This window comes from Hemicordylus capensis, chromosome 5, assembly GCF_027244095.1.
Source record: "Hemicordylus capensis ecotype Gifberg chromosome 5, rHemCap1.1.pri, whole genome shotgun sequence".
Taxonomy (NCBI): Eukaryota; Metazoa; Chordata; class Lepidosauria; order Squamata; family Cordylidae; genus Hemicordylus; species Hemicordylus capensis.
In genome coordinates this window covers 236,219,968-236,240,456 of record NC_069661.1, presented here as the reverse complement: position 1 = coordinate 236,240,456, position 20,489 = coordinate 236,219,968, and the positions used below count along the sequence as shown (strand labels likewise).

Below are 20,489 nucleotides of genomic sequence, written 5' to 3'. Positions count from 1 at the left end.
GTCTTGGGTTCAAATCTCCATTCAGCCATTTTAATCAGATCCCTCTCGCCTTAATCTACTTCACAGGGTTGTTGTGGGAACAAAATGGGGTGTGTGTGTATTGCCTGAGCTCTTGGATGGAATAAACAGGTGGTTAACAATCTAGTTCTTTGACATGGTCTCTGTCTTTTACACCAATGGGCTATGCGCCTGCGCAGAGACCTCGTTGGAACCTAACAAGCTCAATTCTCCTGCTTTGGGCAGGAACCCCTCCCCTAGCTGCTATATGCAGCTGCACCACTCCTCATTCACTCAGTCTTTCGTCGTCCGCGCTTCAGTCAATATCGTGGAGTCTGCAGCTCGTCAATGAGTAGGATTGTTGTCTATCCCCTTGTTTTCCCCCCTGCTTTCTTCTCTCTTCTTACTTTAATTTCTTTGCATAGTAGCATTTTTCTCTTCACGTTTTACTTTTTGCAGTTTCTTTCCCTCCTTTAGAGCTTTGATCCCGGCTGGGACAGAGCTTGGTGGTCAGCCGGCCTATGGCATTTATGCTGGGCACCACGAACTTCAAAAAATGTGTTCGCTGTGGATCTAAGATCCCTTCCCTCGATACTCATACTGAGTATCTTCTTTGTTTGGGGGAGTCCCACATTGTTGAGACCTGTCTTCACTACCAAAGGTTTATGAAGCAGGCTCGCAAGGATAGGGCTTCTCACCTGTGAACAGCCCTGTGGGATTTGGCTCTCCATTTGTCAGAGACATTATCGCTGAAGTGGTCAGTTAAAATGAGCTTCGAGCGCTTTGGTGCGCTCAAAGAATTTGCCTCGATGCCCTCTACCAGCTGGTTTTGATCCTTCCAATGTCTTGAAACTGAAAAAGAAGCCGAAGTTGCCTCAGGACTTGCTGGTGGGGCAACACCTGCCCCAGATCCTGAAGACGACGAAGAAAGCGGCGGCATCTGTATCAGAAGGCCCGGTGGCCAAAAAGCCTAGATTGGACTCACCGTTGGCCAGAGAGTCGATGGAACCCGAGCAGGCGCAACCGTGTAGAGAACAGTTGGTAGTAACTGATGAACCTGGCTATGTTTCATCGGGGGAAGAGACCTACTCGCCCGAAAAACCTGCGGAAGATACGTCGTGGTTGCCTCAACTTTGATCGCCGTCTCAGCATCAAGAGTGTCTTTCGCCTAAGGATCGCGGCTCTCATTGGGGCTCTGAAGATCGATCCAGGAATGGGACTGGGACTGCTGTGAATAAGAAACATAAGAACAGGCCTGCTGGATCAGGCTCAAGGCCCATCTAGTCCAGCATCCTGTTTCGCACAGTGGCCACCAGATGCCTCTGGAAGCCACAGGTAGGAGTTGAGGGCGTGCCCTCTCACCTGCCATTACTCCCCGGCAACTGGTACTCAGAGGCATCCTGCCTTTGAGGCTGGAGGTGGCCCACAGCCCTCCGACTAGTAGCCATTGATAGACCTCTCCTCCATGAAGTAATCCAAACCCCTCTTAAAGCCATCCAGGTTGTTGACTGTCACCACATCCTGTGGCAGAGAGTTCCACAAGTGGATCAAGCGTTGTGTGAAAGAGTACTTCAGTTTGTTGCTCCTAGACCTCCTGGTAATCAATTTCATGGAGTGACCCCTAGTTCTAGTGATGTGTGAGAGGGAAAAGAATTTCTCTCTCTCCACTTTCTCCACACCATGCATGATTTTATAGACCTCTATGATGTCTCCCCACAGTCGTCTTTTTTCTAAACTAAAAAGCCCCAGGTGTTATAGTCGTGCCTCATAAGAAAGGTCCTCTAGGCCCCTGATCATCTTGGTTGCCCTCTTCTGTACCTTCTCCAGTTCAACAATGTCCTTTTTAAGATGTGGTGACCAGAATTGTACACAGTACTCCAGGTGTGGTCGCACCATAGTTTTGTATAAGGGCATTATAATGTTAGCCGTTTTATTTTCAATCCCCTTTCTAATGATCCCTAGCATTGAATTTGCCTTTTTCACAGCTGCCGCACATTGAGTCGACACTTTCAACAAGCTGTCCACCACAACCCAAAATCCTTCTCCTGGTCCGTCACCGACAGCTCGGATCCCATCAGCATATACTTGAAGTTGGGGTTTTTCATCCCAATGTGCATCACTTTACACTTGCTAACATTGAACCGCATTTGCCATTTTGTCGCCCACTCCCCCAGTTTGGAGACATCCTTTTGGAGCTGCTAACAATCCATTTTGGATTTCACTACCCGAAAGAGTTTGGTGTCATCTGCAAATTTGGCCACATTGCTGCTTACCCCTGTTTCTAGATCATTTATGAATAAATTAAAAAGCACCGGTCCCAGTACTGATCCCTGGGGGACCCCACTTCTTACTTCCCTCCATTGTGAAAACTCTCCATTTATACCTACCCTCTGTTTCCTGACTTTCAACCAGTTAGCAATCCACACATGTACTTGTCCCCTTATCCCATGACCGCTAAGTTTCCTCAGGAGTCTTTGATGAGGAACTTTGTCAAAAGCTTTTTGGAAGTCCAGGTAGACTATGTCAACTGGATCATCTTGATCCACACACTTGTTGACACTTTCAAAGAAGTCCAAAAGGTTGGTGAGGCAAGATTTACCTTTGCGTAAGCCATGCTGGCTCACTCCCAGCAGGGCCTGTTCTTCTAGGTGCTTTACAATTTTATCCTTGAGGATTCTTTCCATCAATTTGCCTGGAACGGACGTTAGGCTAAACTGGCCTGTAATTTCCCGGATCGCCCCTGGATCCCTTTTTGACAATCGGTGTTACATTTGCTACTCTCCAGTCCTCTGGTACAGAGCCCGATTTCAGGGATAAGTTAAATATTTTAGCAAGGAGGTCGGCAATTTCACATTTGAGTTCTTTGAGGACTCTTGGATGGATGCTGCCCAGCCCTGGTGATTTGTTAGCTTTCAGTTTTTCCAGACAGTTTAGATCATCATCCCTTGTCACTTCTATCTGACTCAGCTCTCTAGCCTCCATCCCTAAAAAGCCTGGTTCAGGAACAGGTATATGCTCAGTATCCTCTGCCGTGAAGACAGATGCAAAGAACTCATTCAGCTTCTCTGCAACCTCCATATCCTCCTTAATAATCCCTTTCACTCCCTCATTGTCTAATGGTCCAACTGCCTCCCTGGCAGGTTTCCTGCTTCTGATGTACTTAAAGAAGTTTTTGTTATTCCCCTTGATACTTTTGGCTAAATGTTCCTCAAGCTCTCTTTTTGCCTCCCTTATTGTCACCTTGCATTTCTTTTGCCCGAGTTTGTGTTTCTTTCTGTTCTCTTTGTTTGGACAGGCCTTCCAATTTCGGAAGGAAATCTTCTTCCCTTTTATGGCTTCCTTGATGGTACCCGTTAGCCATGCTGGCATCCTCCTGGACTTAGTGGTACCTTTCCTCCTTTTGGGTATACAATCTAACTGGGCTTCTTGTATTGTGGTTTTGAGTAAACTCCATGCACTCTGGAGCGAAGTGACTCTCCTGATTTCCCCCCTCAGCTTTCTTTTCACCATACTCCTCATTTTGGAGAAGTTTCCTCTTCTGAAATTCAAAATGTCTGTGTTAGACGTCCTTGGGGATTCTCTCCCCACATGTATGCTGAATGTGATGGTACTGTGGTCACTGTTCCCTAAAGGGTCAATGACACTGATGTCACGCACCAGGTCCTGGGTGTCACTCAGGATTAAGTCCAAGGTTGCCTTCTTTCTGGTTGGTTCTATGACCAACTGTTCTAGGGCACAGTTATTTAGCGTATCTAGAAATTTGACCTCTTTGTCCTGACTTGAATGTGAATTTACCCAGTCTATGTGTGGGTAATTGAAATCACCCATAATTACAGCCCTGCCTCTCCTTGACGCCTCCCTGATTTCCTTCTGCAACTCCCAGTCACTGTCGGCATTATGATCCGGAGGGCGATAGCACGTCCCCAGTAGCACATTCCTGTTCCGGCCTTGTATAGTCACCCACAGGGTTTCTGTGGAGGACTCCAGTCCACCTAGGTTTTCTAGCTTGTTAGATTCTATCCCTTCTTTAACATACAGTGCTACCCCTCCTCCAAGGTGCCCCTCCCTGTCCTTTCTATAGAGTTTATACCCAGGGATAACAGTGTCCCACTGGTTCTCACTGTTCCACCATGTTTCTTTTATGCCCACTATATCTATTTCTATGTTAGCAACCAAGCACTCCAGCTCACCCATCTTGGCTCAGAGGCTTCAGGCATTGGCATATAAGCACCTATATGCTGAATCTCTCCCCTGATGTATGCTATTCTTTTGACACTTTGACCTGCTGGCAGAGGCTCCCGTCTGCTCTTTATGCGGTTCTGCTCTGTCCCCTTCTGTTTTATCTGAATTCTTTGCAGCCTCACACTTTAAAGGATGGCTTTTGCCAAACAGGATACTGCCCAGCTCCCATCGGCTGTTTACCAGGTGTCATTTCTTTGTACACTGATCTTTGTACACTGAATCATTGTACACTTTGTACAGCTCCCATCGGCTGTTCCCCAGGTGTCATTTCTTTGTACACTGATCTTTGTACACTTTGTACACTAAATCTTTGTACACTTTGTACACTGAATCTTTGTACAGTGATTGGTACCATAGTTTGGAGCATTGTTCTCCTTTGGATGAAGTGGCGCTGTCTTACAGTGTTTGGCGTCGGGACTTCGGGTCTTATGATCGATATCATGAAGATTATCATTCAGACTACTTGGACTATGTGAGGCCTTTATATGGCCCTTGCTACTTGGAGGATCCAGCGTATGGGAACTCCGGATCTGTTTGAGACTACCGCGTGCCCCCCTCTCACTCTGAAGGGAGGCCACACTCGCGATCCCCGCATCGTTCCCTTCAGGATCGTCTGGAGCGGCGCAACTCGCCTCCTTCGGTTCCTGATATGCAGCAAGTCTCGCTCTCTACCCAGGTGCTACCAGCAGATCTCCCCTCCTCGATACCGTCGGATAAGGTTAACTATCCGGGATCCCCTATGGTCTCGGTGGTAGTAGCACAAGCTCCTTCAGTGCCACTTGTGTCAGAAGATGACAGCGCTTCTAGCTCTCTGGAATCGGAAAGTGTATCTAGGGGCTCTTCTCCACTGGATATACAGTTGGACTCTAAAACTGTTTCTCCGTCAGAAGATATCAAATTGTACTCGTACATAGCGAGAATGGCCTCATGGGTGTGAGTCTCGGTACACAACAGAATGGCTCATTGATGTGGAGGCCAAGGTACTGGCCACTTTACCTCTTAACTCGGACTTGTTGGGGGTCATGAAAGGTCACTGGAAAAAGCCAGCGACCCTATCGCAGCCTAATAGGTGCTTGGAGAACTTTTATAGAGTGCAATTGCAGGATGATACCGTGTTCCTAAGGAATCATCCCACCCCTTACTCCATCTTCGTGGAGGCATCCTGACAGAAGAATAGGGGTCACAGCCAGTTGGCTCCAGGCAACTAGGAGGGCAGAAAACTGGACTCCTTTGGGAGAAGGCTCTATTCAGCCTCGGCTCTTCACTTGAGAGTAGCTAATTATCAGGCCTACAATATAATAACTTCCTGTGGGAGAAAGTGGCCCCCTTTCTGGACCTACTACTACAGGATAAGCGTGATCCCGCCAAGGTGTTCCTGAAAGAAGCGATACAGGTTGCCAAACAGGAACTATATTGGCCCAGACATTCAGTGGAGTGTGTGGCCAAACTAATGGCCACGTCAGTGGCACTCAGGCCACATGCCTGGCTGCGTTCCTCTGGACTGACTTACGAGGCACGCGATAGGGTAGAAGATCTCCCTCTAGCCCAGGCATCCCCAAACTGCGGCCCTCCAGATGTTGCTGAACTACAATTCCCATCATCCCAGTCACAATACATTGTAGCTGGGGGTGATGGGAATTGTAGTTCAGCAACATCTGGAGGCCCATAGTTTGGAGATGCCTGCTGTAGCCTATTCACTGAACAAACTGATGATACACTTCAGAAAGTCCAGAAGCTGCGGAGCACCATGAGGTCCATGTCCTATTCCTCTCCAGCTTCTAAACAACAAAAATCTACCCAATGGTCACCTTATCAGCAGAAGGCTTCTCCACAGCAGCGATCCTCTTCTGATCGGCCATTTTGTGACAACAAATTCCAGTCCTGTTACAAATCGAACTCTCAACCTAGCAAACAGGTTTTCCAAAAGCAGCAACCTGGCCCCTTTCCAAAGGAGCAATGACTCAGGGGGTTTCCGGACACGCCTGGACCCATTTTCAGAGCAATGGGACGAAGTGACCATGGACCAGTGGGTCCTTACAATCATACGTCTCATTGGGTGATTACCACCGATGTGCTGGAGCTCAGTTGGGGTGCTCACCTGGATGGTTTTAGCCTGAGCAGACATTGGTCCTCCAGGGAACGGACTCGACACCTCAACTATTCGGAGTTGCTGGCCATTTTCAGTGCACTCAAGGGGTTCCTCCCAGTGATTGCGGGTTATTCAGTGATGGTCCAAATGGACAATACAATGGTGAAAACCTATGTCAACAGACAGGGAGTCCTGATAGTGCCTTGGTGGCCCAGAAGGCCTTGGTTTACGGCCCTGAGTAGGTTGGCGGTGGCCTGGTTACACCTTTCTGTTCGGCCGAACCTGCTAGTGCAGGAGAGGGGTTGGGTTCTGCACCCGAACATTTGAGACCTTCACCTGATGGCTTGGAAGGTCCTGCCAACTTCCCACCAAGAATTTTACATGCCCTCCAGTTTTCCCCATGGGGTCTCCTGAAGGCAGTCTCCGTGACTGAGGGGATGAGGAGTGTCACAGCTGCATATAGTGGCTGGGGGCATGGTTCCTGCCCAGAGCAGGAGAATTGAGCTTGTTAGGTTCCGACAAGGTCTCTGCAAAGGTAAATAGCTCATTGGTGTAAAAGTACAGATGGCCACTAGAAGAACCAAAGTTACAGGTGAGTAACCTGTTGATATCCAAGTGTGGATGTGAATGTGCATTTGAGTGCACACCCCACTGAAAGTAAATCTGTACAGGAGTTCTTTAAACCCCGCACAGTTGGCAACCTGACTTTTCTTAGTGGTAGAGTGGGAAGGAAATTTAGACTCCTAGTTAACTTGGTCAGCATAGTAAGCAAAATGGCCATTTTCTTGGCCTCATAGTATATTTCAGATGCAAGACTAACTGAAGGAGGCAAGGGTGGGTTTGTGAGACTTCTCTATTGAATGCCTATGGAGGGAATCAGTGTCACATGGTTTAAAGCAACACAGTGACCTTCGGGGTTAAATGCCCAAAGGTCATTGTGGCTGGGAATGATGGGAGTTGTAGTCCACTATCATCTGGGGAACCAAGCTTGGGAACCCCAGGATGAAAAATTACAATGTATCAGAGGGACCTCATATTCTTTAAAACGAACACTGAACATGTGTATTTGGATCCAGATCCAGTTTATGGTTGAAGTTCTTGATGTACATGTGTAGCCAGATGAGGCAAGTGGGGTAGAACTTCCTTGAGCTTAGAAAATGGGATGATTTATATGAGAGAAGGGGAGTATTCAAATACCCAGATGCTAGGCCATTCTGTTCCTGAAAAGCAATGCCAGAACTTTGAATTGCTCCCCAAAACTAACTGCCAACCAGGGGATATCTTGTGATAATGTGGTTATGTGCTCCCTGTGTTTGGCACCTGTCAACAGCTGCATGTCCTGGACCTGCTGAAAAACTCTTGAAGGGCAGTCCCATGTAGAGTGTGTTAAAGTAGTCCAACCACGAGATTACTAAGGACATGTATGACTGCAGGGAGGCCATCCAGGCAAAGGAAATGCCTCAATGGCCTGCAGCGAACTGGCAAAATCTTTATTCAACTAACCAAAGTTGGAAGGTGGCACTTCTGAGCATGAAGGATGCCCAACCAATTTTTTTGAGACACAATGCTCTTTTACAGTTTAATATTAAATATATCCCAATACAAACCTTACATTGATGCTGAAAGCTTTGCCCCTCCATCATTACAATACTACCTGTACCATTTCTGCCACAGATAGTCCATCCATGGAGACTAACCACCACCTTACAAGGCCCATATCAGGAAGAGCTGTCTTGAGCTCCTACTTGTAATTAGGAATGTGCAAATTGATTCAGGTACAAATTGATTTGTACCCAAATCTAGCTGATTCGGGTGATTTGGAGACAAAACAAATCACCCCTGTAGTCCATTGGCTAGATTCGGGTACAAATCAAATCACACCTGATTCGATTCAAGTCAATTAGAGATTCATATCCCTCATATTAATTCCCCCAGATTCCCAGCTTTCATTTTTTTTTTAAAAAGCTAAGCTCTAGCCCTTGTAGAAGTGGAGTTATGGAGCAAAATGTGTGTTCACTATTGGCAGTTGACAGTTGGCACTGTCCAGTGACAGTAAAAAAGAACAGAAGAAATGAAGGTGTGCAATGAATCCTCATAGGGATTCATTATGAGGAAAAGTTATTATACACCAAAGGATCCAAACACTTGAAAAATAATGATGGTACATTTTGCTCCATAACTCCACTTCTACAAAGGCTAGAGCTTAGCTTTTCTAATAAAAATAAAAGCTGGGGATCCATTTTAGGGTTACGATATGGCAACTTCAAATCCCCATTGTTTCCTATGGCAGAAATATTCAACATCAGTAAAAACAAAATAAATTCATTAAAAATCAACCAAGTGTCCCACTGCCTTGAAATTTGCGGGGGGGGGGGAGACCTACCCCCCAAACTTTGGTGCCCCTGGGACCTTGTTAAGTTGTCTGAATCAGTCTGAATCGAAACAAAGCAAATACAAATCAAATATGGGGTGATTTGGAGAGGGTAGATTTGGACACAAAAGAATTCAGGGGTAATTTGTTTTGGGCACAAATCCAATTAAAAAATCAATTTGTGCACATCCCTACTTGTAATCTTAATCAAGTGCTGGCCTTTACAGACTTTTGTTTGTTTTTTGGTAGATTGGATTACCCGGATGCCTTTCCATGCTGACCTCAGACCAGACATGCCATGTGTGACCAACAGCTTGTTCCAAGCATGCGGGATTTGTTCCATTCAGGCTATTTCTGTAACGTGTGTGCAGTGCTGGAGAGGTGAAGAGCTTTTCTAAGACCTGAAAAATGCATTTTTACAAGCTACCTCCCAGTGACGCATATGCAGGCTTCCCTACAGTTTTCCATAATAGTACTAATTATCGTTTTGTGTCTACACCTTGTGTGAGGACTTGGCCGCAGTTGGCTCTCAGTCTAACCATCTACTGCCACACCAATAGAAGATCTTTAGCTAGTTTGACTGGTTCCACTCCTAGTCATGGAACCTTCTGTCTTTCAGAAACAATATCGAAACTCAGTATTAGTGGGGTAAATAAAATGGGCAGGTAGGTGAAGTGGGACTAAAATAACAGAGACACCAGTAAAATATCATAAAGTCAAGAACAGATTTACTGTAATAAAAGGTTGCAAATATTCAAAAGACAACAAAGGAACAAATGATGTAAAGTTCAGTTGGCAAGAGTACAAAGTACAAACTATAAAACAAGCTTGCTAGCCTTCTTTCCCAATGCCTAGCAGGTTCTAGTAGGACCATCTCCCTCACTGCTACCTTCCCTAGCAATTTCAGCCCAACCCTACCCTGCTGGTGCTCCAGCTTTCTAGCTCACACAGCACCCAGCAGCGCGCACACACACACAAAACTCTTCTCAACCCTCCCTTTTATCCAATTCCCAAGGGATACATTTAACCAATCAGGGAGTTTTTTCCCTCAGGAAGCCTGAAGCTTCTGTCCTTGCCTGGAGACAACCAATCACAACACTTTGTAACTTCCCCTCCAAAACTCTGCAGCAGACAACCTTTACCTCAAATTTGGCTGTTAGAGGTTACTACCTTTTAACCCCTGCAGAACCTAGAGGGGACACAGAACAAATTAAAGAAAACAAACCACAAAACATAATGGGAAGGAGTCATTCTTTCACACCTTTTGATGAGATCCATCTGGAATTCTGGAAAAGGCTAGTCCATGATTAAATCTTGCATGGGTAAATCTAAAAAAATCCAAGTTCTTTGGGGCTCTAGGGACCCAGTGCTCATGGGTTTGTTAACAAGAAAAATACATTGTGCTTGTGGACATCACACTTGCATAACATGCTGGCACAAGTTAGTTGTGCTACATCGGAAATTTGTGTTCCAGCCTATTGCTGCGCTACCGCATGCATGCTTGTGGTTGTGAAACAGTTACGCAACTGCAGCATTCCTTAAAATAATGGGAACGGTTCTGCAAATCCCCACTTTTTTAGTGCAACTACACTATCTTCTTGCAGTTGTACAACATTTCTCATTATGCAAGTGCTTCATTAGTCAGGCTGTTAGCCACTGGGCATAACTACATGTCCTACTGACAAAAATGTGCTTTCTAAACCGTGGGTGCTAATTAACATGAATGCAGGTTGTGTGTGTGTGTGTGTGAGTGTGTGCTCTTATGAGGAGGGGAGGATCCACAGATGTGAGGGGTGTGTAATAGTTCCTGGACCTGCAGATTCTTACCTGGAAATGCCTCCTCAGGTCTCCACCTCTTCCAATAGCTGAGCTGCTTCTGGTCTTGGAAGCTGGCTAGAGTGGGGGGCTTTGAAAGGGAGAATTGTTGGGAAGGGGGAGGGTTAAGCATTTTTCTCGTCCTGCAAGCACCCTCTAGCCCCTACATTAATGTTCTGAAAGGTTGGGACTTACTAAAACGAAAATACAGAATAACCACGGAAATGCATGGGTTCTGTTTGCAAGGCAATAGGAATCCACTGAATTTCTAAATGACCATTTGAATGAAATTCAAACTGGATGCATTTCAGCGGCTGTTTTTTGGCATTTGTTTTAGCATGTTCCCTCCTAAGGTGTAGCTTCAGATCATGCTTGGTGCCAAATATAAAAAGGATCTGGCCAGGGGAGGAATGTAAAATTCAGTTCATAATGGGAGAAAGTGGTTGTGTGAACTGAGTTTTAGCTGCCTACTTTTTGTATGCAGTCCAGCATTTTCTTTTACTATAACAGATTGAAGCTTGTTTGCATTTATTTGAAAGCTAAGCAACCGTTAAGCTGTTCAAATGTGATGTGCATTAAATATAATTTACTAGAAATAGCAATGCTCAGAAGTTTAGGACTTTTAAAGCAAGAATGATGGAAATGCATAAATCTAACCTAACCTTACACTGCTGGTACATAATAAATGCCTAGACATCGTGGCAGAAATGGAAAAAATTACAAGACAGCGGCTGTGACATCCTGACTAAATTACTTGACAGAAGTTCCAATGAAATTAATAGGACAAGTTCATCAAGACTGACTCGTCTTATTAATTTCAGTGTGACTCCATCAAGTAATTTAGTCAAGATGTCTGCCAGTTTCCTCTTTCCTCTCATAGGAACATACGAAGCTGCCATTGGTCAGGCCATTGGTCCATCTAGCACAGTATTGTAAATAATCATTTTTAAATGATAAAAACAAACTGCAATTACCTTTCTCATTTTAAAAGAAGTTAGGATTATTATTTTTTAGCTGGGGGGCGGTGGAAGAAAATTCGACATTTCTCAGTTTTGTACGAGAGCAAAGCTGCAACCCTATCTAACTTACCTGAGAGTAAACTGCATTGAACACAGTAGGACTTCTGAGAAAACACATATAGGATTGCCCTGTACATGCCTCAGGATAGGTAACTACACTTTCTTTTGCTCTCTAAAATGCAGTATGGTGCTATAGATACTTGAATTGTAGCAGCAGTGATTCTAGTAGCAGGAACAACAGCATTAATATATTAAAATTTTTATAACTGCAAATAAGTGAAAATATTGTCATTGACAAATTAGGTCGATTTCAAAACTCAGTATTGGGACACTATTGTGCTATGAGGGGGAAAAACTGAATTAAAATGTGACCTTTTGTTACCCATTTAGAGAGGAAGCTTCCCACAGCATCCGTGATTCCGTATTATGATCTTGCTTCCTCCTAACCAGCCTTCACTGAGGATGGGTAATTCTGCCATATTTCTGTATTAAGTGTCTAGCTCCCAGATGCAGCAGAACTGCCAGATCTCAGAGGCGGTGTGCAGAACAACAGCTCCCACAGGAACACACATTGTGGGTTGCTTTGAAGGCAGGAGGTTCTGATTCTAGAAGTGAACTTCTTCAGGTGTAAGAATACTCCCATTGAGTACCTAGTACTCAAAAAACTCATTAGATGAATCGCATCCTGTCTTCCTGATTCACTGACTAGTGGTGCCACAGGGGCTCCAGTGCAGACATGGAGCTCTCCTCCTAGTTAGCCAGGGCTTCCCCATGATCGTTTTCAGCCAAAAGTGCCATTCTGCACATGCGAAGGAGATGAGTGTTCCTCTGTACATCCAAAAGTATATATAGAGAAGATGTGTATTTCAATCCCGCTTTTGTATATCAGTTATGTTTTTGTACCTTTTGAAATAGAGACCATATAAGAGGGACCAAGGTATATTACACAATGAAGAATAAATTACATTTAAACCTCTGCTAGTGTTGTTAATAACACAAATAAAGTGTTTGTAGGAATGCAAAATATCTTAAAGCTATAAAAGTTAACCTTGTACGGAATGTTCTGGAATCTTCTTTTTAATGCTTCCTTTTGTTTATTCACTTTGATTTTTTTTAACGACTTAAGTTTAAAACGGAAACATCAGTTGCATATGTAGGCATTATTTGCTATCTTTTATTTATTAAAATATATTTTATTCAAAGGTGTAACGGTGTATATATTCAACTGCTCAATGCATGGGGGGAGGGGAGAGAGAGAAACAATTAATTTTCTTGTTTGTCTGCTGCAGATAATTATAGAAAATTATAGTCACCCTGATTTGAAGGTGGGAAAAGACCCAGTAGGCAGATCTTTGCTATGGCAAATATCATTCCCACACCTAGGGTAGGCAGAACTGCCAGCCCAGCCCAGCCACTTGATAGCAAATTCTTTGTTTAGTGGAGAGTGAGGCAAAATGGCTCCTCACTGAGTACCTTGAGTACCCTCCCTCCCCACTGCGCCTGAAGAACTGGTGTGAGGTGTTGTTTACAATGATATGTATGCTTTCATTGGTGGTCCTTTGGAGGAACATAGGAGGGTACACCTAAAAGCCAGGATGCCCCAGCAGTGAGAAGAGTGGAAGTGATGTCAATATTAGCTTCATTCTGAAACCTCCCAGGTAAGTGACCAATGTGAGTCTTGAAGGCTTGAGGGGGACATTTTAAGGCTTGTCATGAGCAAAAGTAGGTACTTGTGACTGTGCACAGCTGTACTGTGTGGCGAGTTGCTAGGCCTGCAGTTGGAGCATTTCTGTGGCCAGGAAAGCATCCTGGGGTACTGGAGTTACTCCACTGACTCTCCTCCTCAAGGCTTCAGGTTGGGACTGTGTCTGGGCTTGTTCTATGGTTCTGACCTTCCAGCTCTGCTTACTGCTCAGCTCTAACAGGAAGAGTCACTGCCCTGTGGGGAAAAAAAGTCCACAGAATGCTGTGTTTCTACTTTGTCAAAGGCAGTAAGAGTCACAAAATATTCCCCATATCCGTTCTTGTGTAGGTTATAACATTAGTAGCAGCTGGGAAAGAAAATATTTCATTTCTTTCTATACCTTTTATTTGCTAAGAGGGCAGAAAAGCAACATCTAATTTATCATTTTGAGGGCTACAAAAAGACACAGCACACGTTTTCTATTAGGAATCTGTATTTATAAACTGACTGCTTCAGCTTTCTCTTGTAAGGAAAAGGGAGGGAGCAATCTTTAAGGCACACATCTCCAAGATGCAGTACAGAATTTAAATACACCAAACATTTCTGATATTCACAAACTATAAAAGAACAGTTACTTCAAAGAAAGTCACTACTGAACAAACAATATCTTCTCAGACAACAGATTATTCCAACACAGTCTCACTCATGTCTGCACCCTGCCTTGGCTGGATAGGAAAACCCAAGTCTTTTTCCCATGTTCAGTTTTTGATAAAGGTGTCACCCAATTAATCTTAGTTGATTAACCATATTTACTCAGTTGGTTAATTGTAAGACATAGCTGGTTAATTAATGGATTAAATCTGCATATTTTTGTTTATGAACAAACAATATTTCTGAAGAAAAGAGCCTCTTGATTTAGGTGATGGCTGGTTTTATTGTATCAGGCCTGACCTCAGAAGAGGCATTCCTTTTAGTGGAGGGAAGGGAGAAAACCTCTTCTAAGGAGGTACCTATCATCTATTCTTTCTAAAAGTTCTTGTATAAAAGATAATTAACATTAAAAAAACCTGCTGTCTGATTCAAAGTACCATTTCAGTCCATTAAGATATTGTAAAATAAATTACTCTGATTAATCAACAAAACAAATCAACACAAATTTCAGCACGATCAAGTCATCACACTGTGATTTTTTTTAACCTGTCATCTGTCTGTGTGAATGTGCTTCTGAATGAACACACACCTCACAGCAAAACTAACAAGCTGCACACCGAGCCAGGAATTTTATGTGCGGTGAGATTCAAAAGCGATGCTCCCATTCAACATGTGCAGGATGTTTAATGTAAACTGGGGCTTAGGCACACACATTCAGAAGTGAGTAAGTGCCAGTCTCACCAACTCCTGCCTCCTGCAAAATACACACCTGTAGACTCCCAAAATACATGTCTGTAGCCACCTTAAGTGGTACAGTAGGGAAATGCTTGACTAACAAGCAGAAGGTGGCCGGTTCAAATCCCCACTGGTATGTTTCCCAGACTATGGGAAACATCTATATCGGGCAGCAGTGATATAGGAAGATGCTGAAAGGCATCCTCTCATACTGCGTGGGAGGAGGCAATGGTAAACTCCTCCTGTAATCTACCAAAGAAAACCACAGGGCTCTGTGGCCGCCAAGAGTCGAAATCAACTCGACGGTATACTTTACTTTATGTTCACACAAAAACTCTCTACTCATGGGGTGGGAAGAGGCTTGAGCCCAAGACTCTGACATTGCTTTTTGTAGGGCATACAAACTAGGACCCTGTATAAACCTCAGATTTTCCTTATCTCAAAGATTCATGCAAATGGATGATTGATGGATGATGAGTATGATTAATATCTCTATAGTATTCTACTATACATAGTCATACTACAGGAGTGCTACGAGGAAGAGGGGGCCCTGCTCAGTGGGAGGGAACCTGCTTTGCATGTAGAAAGTCTCAGGTTCAATCCTTGACATCTCCAGGGCTGGGAAAGACTCCTGCCTGAAACCCTGGAGGGAGCACCACTGCCGGACCCTGTAGGCAATACTGAGCTAGATCAACGAAAGGTATAACTCAATATAGCAGAACTTGTTATATCCAGGTACAAATACAATAGTCTCTGTGATATAAATATCAAGCTTGCCATGTGAAAATGACGGCTAAAAGACACATTGTGATCATTCTATGTCAAAAACGGTTTCAGGAATCAGGCTTCACACACAGAGTTTGACAGGGACTAAAACGGCTGCAAATAATCCACAACATATCAAAACCAACATTGTGCTGATAAGGAAGCCAATTCACTTCAGTTAGGTTCAAATCGGTGAACAGTTTCCATAAGAGCTTTTCTGATTGTTTCCAGGTTCAGGGACTGCATTCAAAAGCCTGTCATACAAACCAGTGCCTTGCGCACACTTCCGGCAGCCCTTTTTTGTCAGTGGTATATTGTTCCAACCAGTGCCATCATGATCACAGGAATCACCATGAGAGCAAATTGACAGATAAGCAATTCCTAACACATGTTTAACACACCATATATGTTTGGAAGGCTTTGTGGAGGTTGTTGGTAGATATGAACCATCCCTTTATTTAGGTAAAATGTAAGAGCCCTTTTAGTGATCTTTGCAGTAAGTATGTGCGAACAGCTTCATTTTCAAACCTGTTTAACACCGAACTGGTTCGGTTCGATGGTTCAATCGCGGACCAACCACCCTCCCAGTTTGATATTGAACTGAACCCCCCAGCCTGTGGGGGTGTGTTTCTAAGTTAATTTAAAAAACAATTAGCTCACCCTCTCTGGGGGGCTTCTGTGAGACTGCAGGGGGGTATCTGGAGGTCCCCCTCCCCCTGCCGGCCTCAGTCAATGCCCAAATCGCCAGGTTCAGGTGGTCTTCAGCCTGTTCTGTGCCTCACACCCATGGCGGTGACCATTTTAGAGGTCGCTGCACATGCCCAATAGGCCTCTGCGAGGCCAACTCACAACTCAGGCCACACAGAGGCCCATTGGGCATGCGTGGCATCCTCCAGAATGGCCACATAATAGGCCACTAATGGAGGCCAGGGGGAGGGGGATCCTCCAGAGACACACAGCCTCGGAGAAGCCCCCCAGAAGGGGTGAGTAAATTAAAAAAAAATTAAATTGCCAACCCCCCTAGACTGCACAGCGGGGGGAGGCGCCTTGGGTTGTGGCAAAACCAAACAAGCCTGGTCTGGTTTGACTCCAGTCTGGACTCGAACAAAACTGAGCAGTAAACTTACAAAGCCAACAAACAAATGACCTGTTGGCCTTCTGATTGCTAAGTTGACCTATCAAAACCAAACCCACTAGCACTGAGTCACCCATTATCGTTCAGCTTTGATTGAACTGTATAATAACTGACATGGCAACATCTTAAACTTTAGGTAAGCTGTCTGAGAGAATCAAGTCAATGGTCCTGTATTTCTAACCTGTTGTTACCTACACAGCTCTTCAAGGAGTCAAGTAGAGCTTGCTTCCAGCCCTACTGGAAACTTGAGAGACCTTGACTGGAGATGCTAAGGACTGAACCTGTGACCGTAAACATACAAGAAGCATGTGTGTTGGCGGACTGGATGTGCAAAACTGAAAGCAGCAAGTCACGGTCACTTAAAAACAAACGTTCAATGCCAGTCAGGCAGTGGCCAACTTTAGATGAACTTTTGTTTAGAAACCTGTGCTATGGGTAGCAACTGTTTTTCTCCTGAGAGACACAGCAAATGAATGCCTATCTTTGCTTTCACTAACAGTTGCCTCGCTAAAACAGGAAATGAGCACTCAACACAAAAACTGAGGAAACCTTAATATTCTTTCTTATGCAGAAAAAAAGTACTGAGGACAGGGTGGTTAGAGCTTATTTCATCTATCATTACTTCCCTAAACTGTACATTTACTCTTCCTTGTGAAATATATACACTACAATGCAGGTAAGCTACAAAACACGAGGTCTTTTATACAAATATTAGCAACATGCCCAACCTTCTTATGGGTGGTGGTGTTGGCCTATGTGGGGGACCTGCTAGCTTCTTACCTGCTACATAGTTGCCTGTGTAAGGGATGTACTAGACAGACTGGCCGAAGTCTCTTCGGTTCCATTTCTGAATCACAAATTCAGGCTCAGAGTGCATAAGCAGCAGCTACTGCTACTATGGCTAATTATCCTCAATTGGCCTTATTGCCCAGAAGCATTCTGTGCCCTGGGCATGGCCTCTCCTGGGAAGAAATAGTCCAAGCTCTCTCAAGTCATGGATCTGAGGAGTTACCTCCCAAGGTATATCATCTTTGAGGTTCAAAGCTTTCTCAAACTGTTCTAAACCATCCAGGCCCACATAAATTAATCAGCACAAGATGCTCATTATTCAAGATGGAATTGTAAACAATACAGCTACTATTGCAAACGGCTATATCCAGATTATTGTGTGCAAAATTTATATTTAAGTTGTGCCTTTGCTCCTGGACACATGGAAATTTCTGTACTGCAAGGGCTGAATATTCTGCTTCTTCCCCGGTCAGGACACCAGTGTTGGCCAGAGAGCAGATAAAAAATTGATCCTGAGCTGAAAAAACTGTGTGGCTCCCTCTCATCTAGCTTAGGATGTAGATTCCTAAATAAGAGCATTTCCAAACACCAAGGACGTGTGGTTGGGTCTACACATGGAAAGGTTTTGGGTTATTGCCTCTCACCTCTGCTGGTTGAGCAAATCATATGGCAGAAACTGATTCCTGCATTGTCCAAATCAGGCCTGCCATTAGCCATTGCCTGTTGCAAGATAATGATGCACACACACACACACCACCTCTGTGTTATGAAGAGCAACATGACTCTAACTTGGCTCGAGGTAGCAGTCTGGGACAATAAAGGCAGTGGAAAGTCAGCATTCATTCCTGGATAAAGGCAGAAAACACCATGGCCTGGCAAAGCAACATATGTGTTTTTCTGCTCTTCAACTTGAGGAAGACTCCTGTAAGCCATAAAAAGTTCATTCCAGAATTTAAAAAGGCACTGATTGGTCCAAATGAAGATACTGGCCACAATCCAGCAGAAAGTTAGGTACATTTAAGCAAGCTGAAATCAGTGGGTTGAAGGACATAAAATGGCTCCTGCTTTGTGCTGGACTTTAGCTCTTGTCCCATTTGTGCGACAAAAGCTGCTGGCATAGGTGTGCAAACAAAACTTGTGTATCAGAGATGGAAAATGCCACTGTCCATTATTATTTGGCCTATATAAATCTGCATTTACTCTTCAACTAATCTCTCCTGAATCAGGGAAGAAACCTGGCTACAAAAGTATACACACCCATTCGGTCTGAGGTGGAACCTGCTGCGAGGAAGTTCATTTCCTGAAGGTGAGCACCATGTCAACCATGTGCCCATGATTCTCATGATCAGCTAGCACAAAAGAATGGCTCCCCTATGGTCCTTCCACAATTGCAATGTACACAGCAGCTCTTTTTCAAACATCAATGCAAGGATATCTGTTCTTCATGCATGATCAATACCAGAACGTAATAGTAAAATCATAACTTATTAAATAATATCTCCAAAGTGCTATGCTACATACAGGATTCAAGAAAAAGTTGGTGGCCTCATGTTGACTGACTCTCTCCTCCTGCAGGAATTTTAGCATATAAAATAAATAAGATATTTCCATTTCCCTTTGTCTTCTAAGTCATGTTCCATGCAGTTGTCAAGATAAAACACAGTTCTGTGTCACCAACTAACCCCAGTCCTAGTGAGGTTTTGACAGTAATTTGTTCCAGTGATCTGTTGATTAATCCAAGAAAGATGCAGGCAGTCACAAGGAAAAGGCACATCAGTTTCCACATAAGGCCCATGTTTCTTTTGCTTTACCTGAGTCGTTCATGATTTGCTTTAAATGAAGAGAGGAGCTCACCAGCACCTCTGAACGTGTCCTGGTTGGGCTAAGCACAGGGATGCAGGCCCAACCCCCATCTAAGAACTAATTGACTTTGGTCCAAAGGCATGAATTTCAGAAAATATTTTCCCCCACAAGTATCTCAAACAATAACAAGAAGCTGCATTGTTATAAATAAACCATATGTGATATAAAGGCCTATTATACACTGTGCAAGGCACTAAAGTTGTGGCATCTTCTCATTTATATCCTTTGATTACAGCACTCTCTCTTCTGGTATTCCGGTAGAAGAAGCATCCCTTCAACGCCATGGTGCCTTCCAGATCTCTGTGTGTTATTAATCCCAGACCCAGAACTTGGAAGTCTGGGATAGTCTCATAATTCTCTTGAATGGAAGAATCATGTCATTACTTTTGAATTTTGCTTTTAAGAACATTCATTTTTAAAAAGCAAGGGATCATAAAAAGAGCCTTTGGGCAGGGAGGGGGATCCATGCAGTATACCTGATGCTTCTCAGAAGTGCTCCTGTGAAGTGCTGGTGAGAAAATCTGTTCCACACTCTCAAAAGCCACTTTCTGGATTGAAGACATAAGAGGTAGGATCACATTCTTCCTATTTTTTCTAGAAAAAGCTCCCAGGTCTATGCCTTGACTTCTTTTCTCATTAAATATGCAAATACAAACATCACAACCTGTGTGAGGATTTTTGTCAGGGAAGATGAGTGTATATTTGGTGATATGCCTGGATAAAGTGCGTGCTGGGATTCAGGAGTGCAAATGTGATCATATCTTCAGCTGACGTCTGTTCCACATGCCCCGTTTGGAGTGGAAGTGATGGAAGAAGTTCCTGAGTGATAGTCTTTCCACTTCCATGCCAGCCTGAAAGATTCTGTGAGAGGAGAGGGAAAGAGGGAGATGACGAGAATAATTAGAATGGTAAGAAATAACAACAAAAAATAACAATAATAATAAACAAACAACTTTATTTGTTAGCTGCCCCATAACAAATTGTTCTCTGGGCAGCTCACAACAGAAGATTAAAACATACAATAAAAACACACAACACATTAAATCATAACAGACAAAAATAAGAAAAGAATATACAAAATACAATACTCATTTTAGAACCAGTTAAAAATCTGAATAAATCAGATTTAACCAAAAAAATTTAGCCTAACAGGGGATACACCTTGATCATGAAGGAGGTTTTCCCAGAGTGAGGCTCATCCATTGAACTGTGGTTGTGCTGACTCCTGCGATTTCCCCACATGCAGGAAACCCGACTGCATAATTTGTGGTAGTGGGTGAACAAAAAGGTCTTTACCTGGCACCTAAAAAAACAAAGTGACAAAGCCAGGCAAA

General features: G+C 43.9%; 2 protein-coding genes and 1 non-coding gene across 6 annotated transcripts in view; 2 read left to right on the top strand and 1 right to left on the bottom strand.

The window, feature by feature from the left end:
- The window catches only part of NINJ2 (ninjurin 2), a 102,673-nt gene extending 90,081 nt beyond the window's left edge, over positions 1–12,592 (top strand). For both annotated transcript variants that reach the window (XM_053251249.1, XM_053251248.1), the window contains one exon: positions 8,949–12,592. The gene's annotated coding sequence lies outside the window, so the exon portion shown is untranslated. The remainder of the gene's footprint in view (positions 1–8,948) is intronic.
- Positions 12,593–16,300: 3,708 nt separating this feature from the next.
- Positions 16,301–20,489, bottom strand: part of B4GALNT3 (beta-1,4-N-acetyl-galactosaminyltransferase 3) — a 125,515-nt gene continuing 121,326 nt past the window's right edge. For all 3 annotated transcript variants that reach the window (XM_053251494.1, XM_053251496.1, XM_053251495.1), the window contains one exon: positions 16,301–20,016. In XM_053251494.1, the coding sequence (XP_053107469.1) occupies positions 19,911–20,016 (106 nt within the window). In that variant the 3' untranslated portion in view covers positions 16,301–19,910. The remainder of the gene's footprint in view (positions 20,017–20,489) is intronic.
- Positions 20,292–20,461, top strand: LOC128328628 (U1 spliceosomal RNA). Its single transcript, XR_008309345.1, has one exon. It is a non-coding gene; the product is annotated as a U1 spliceosomal RNA (small nuclear RNA).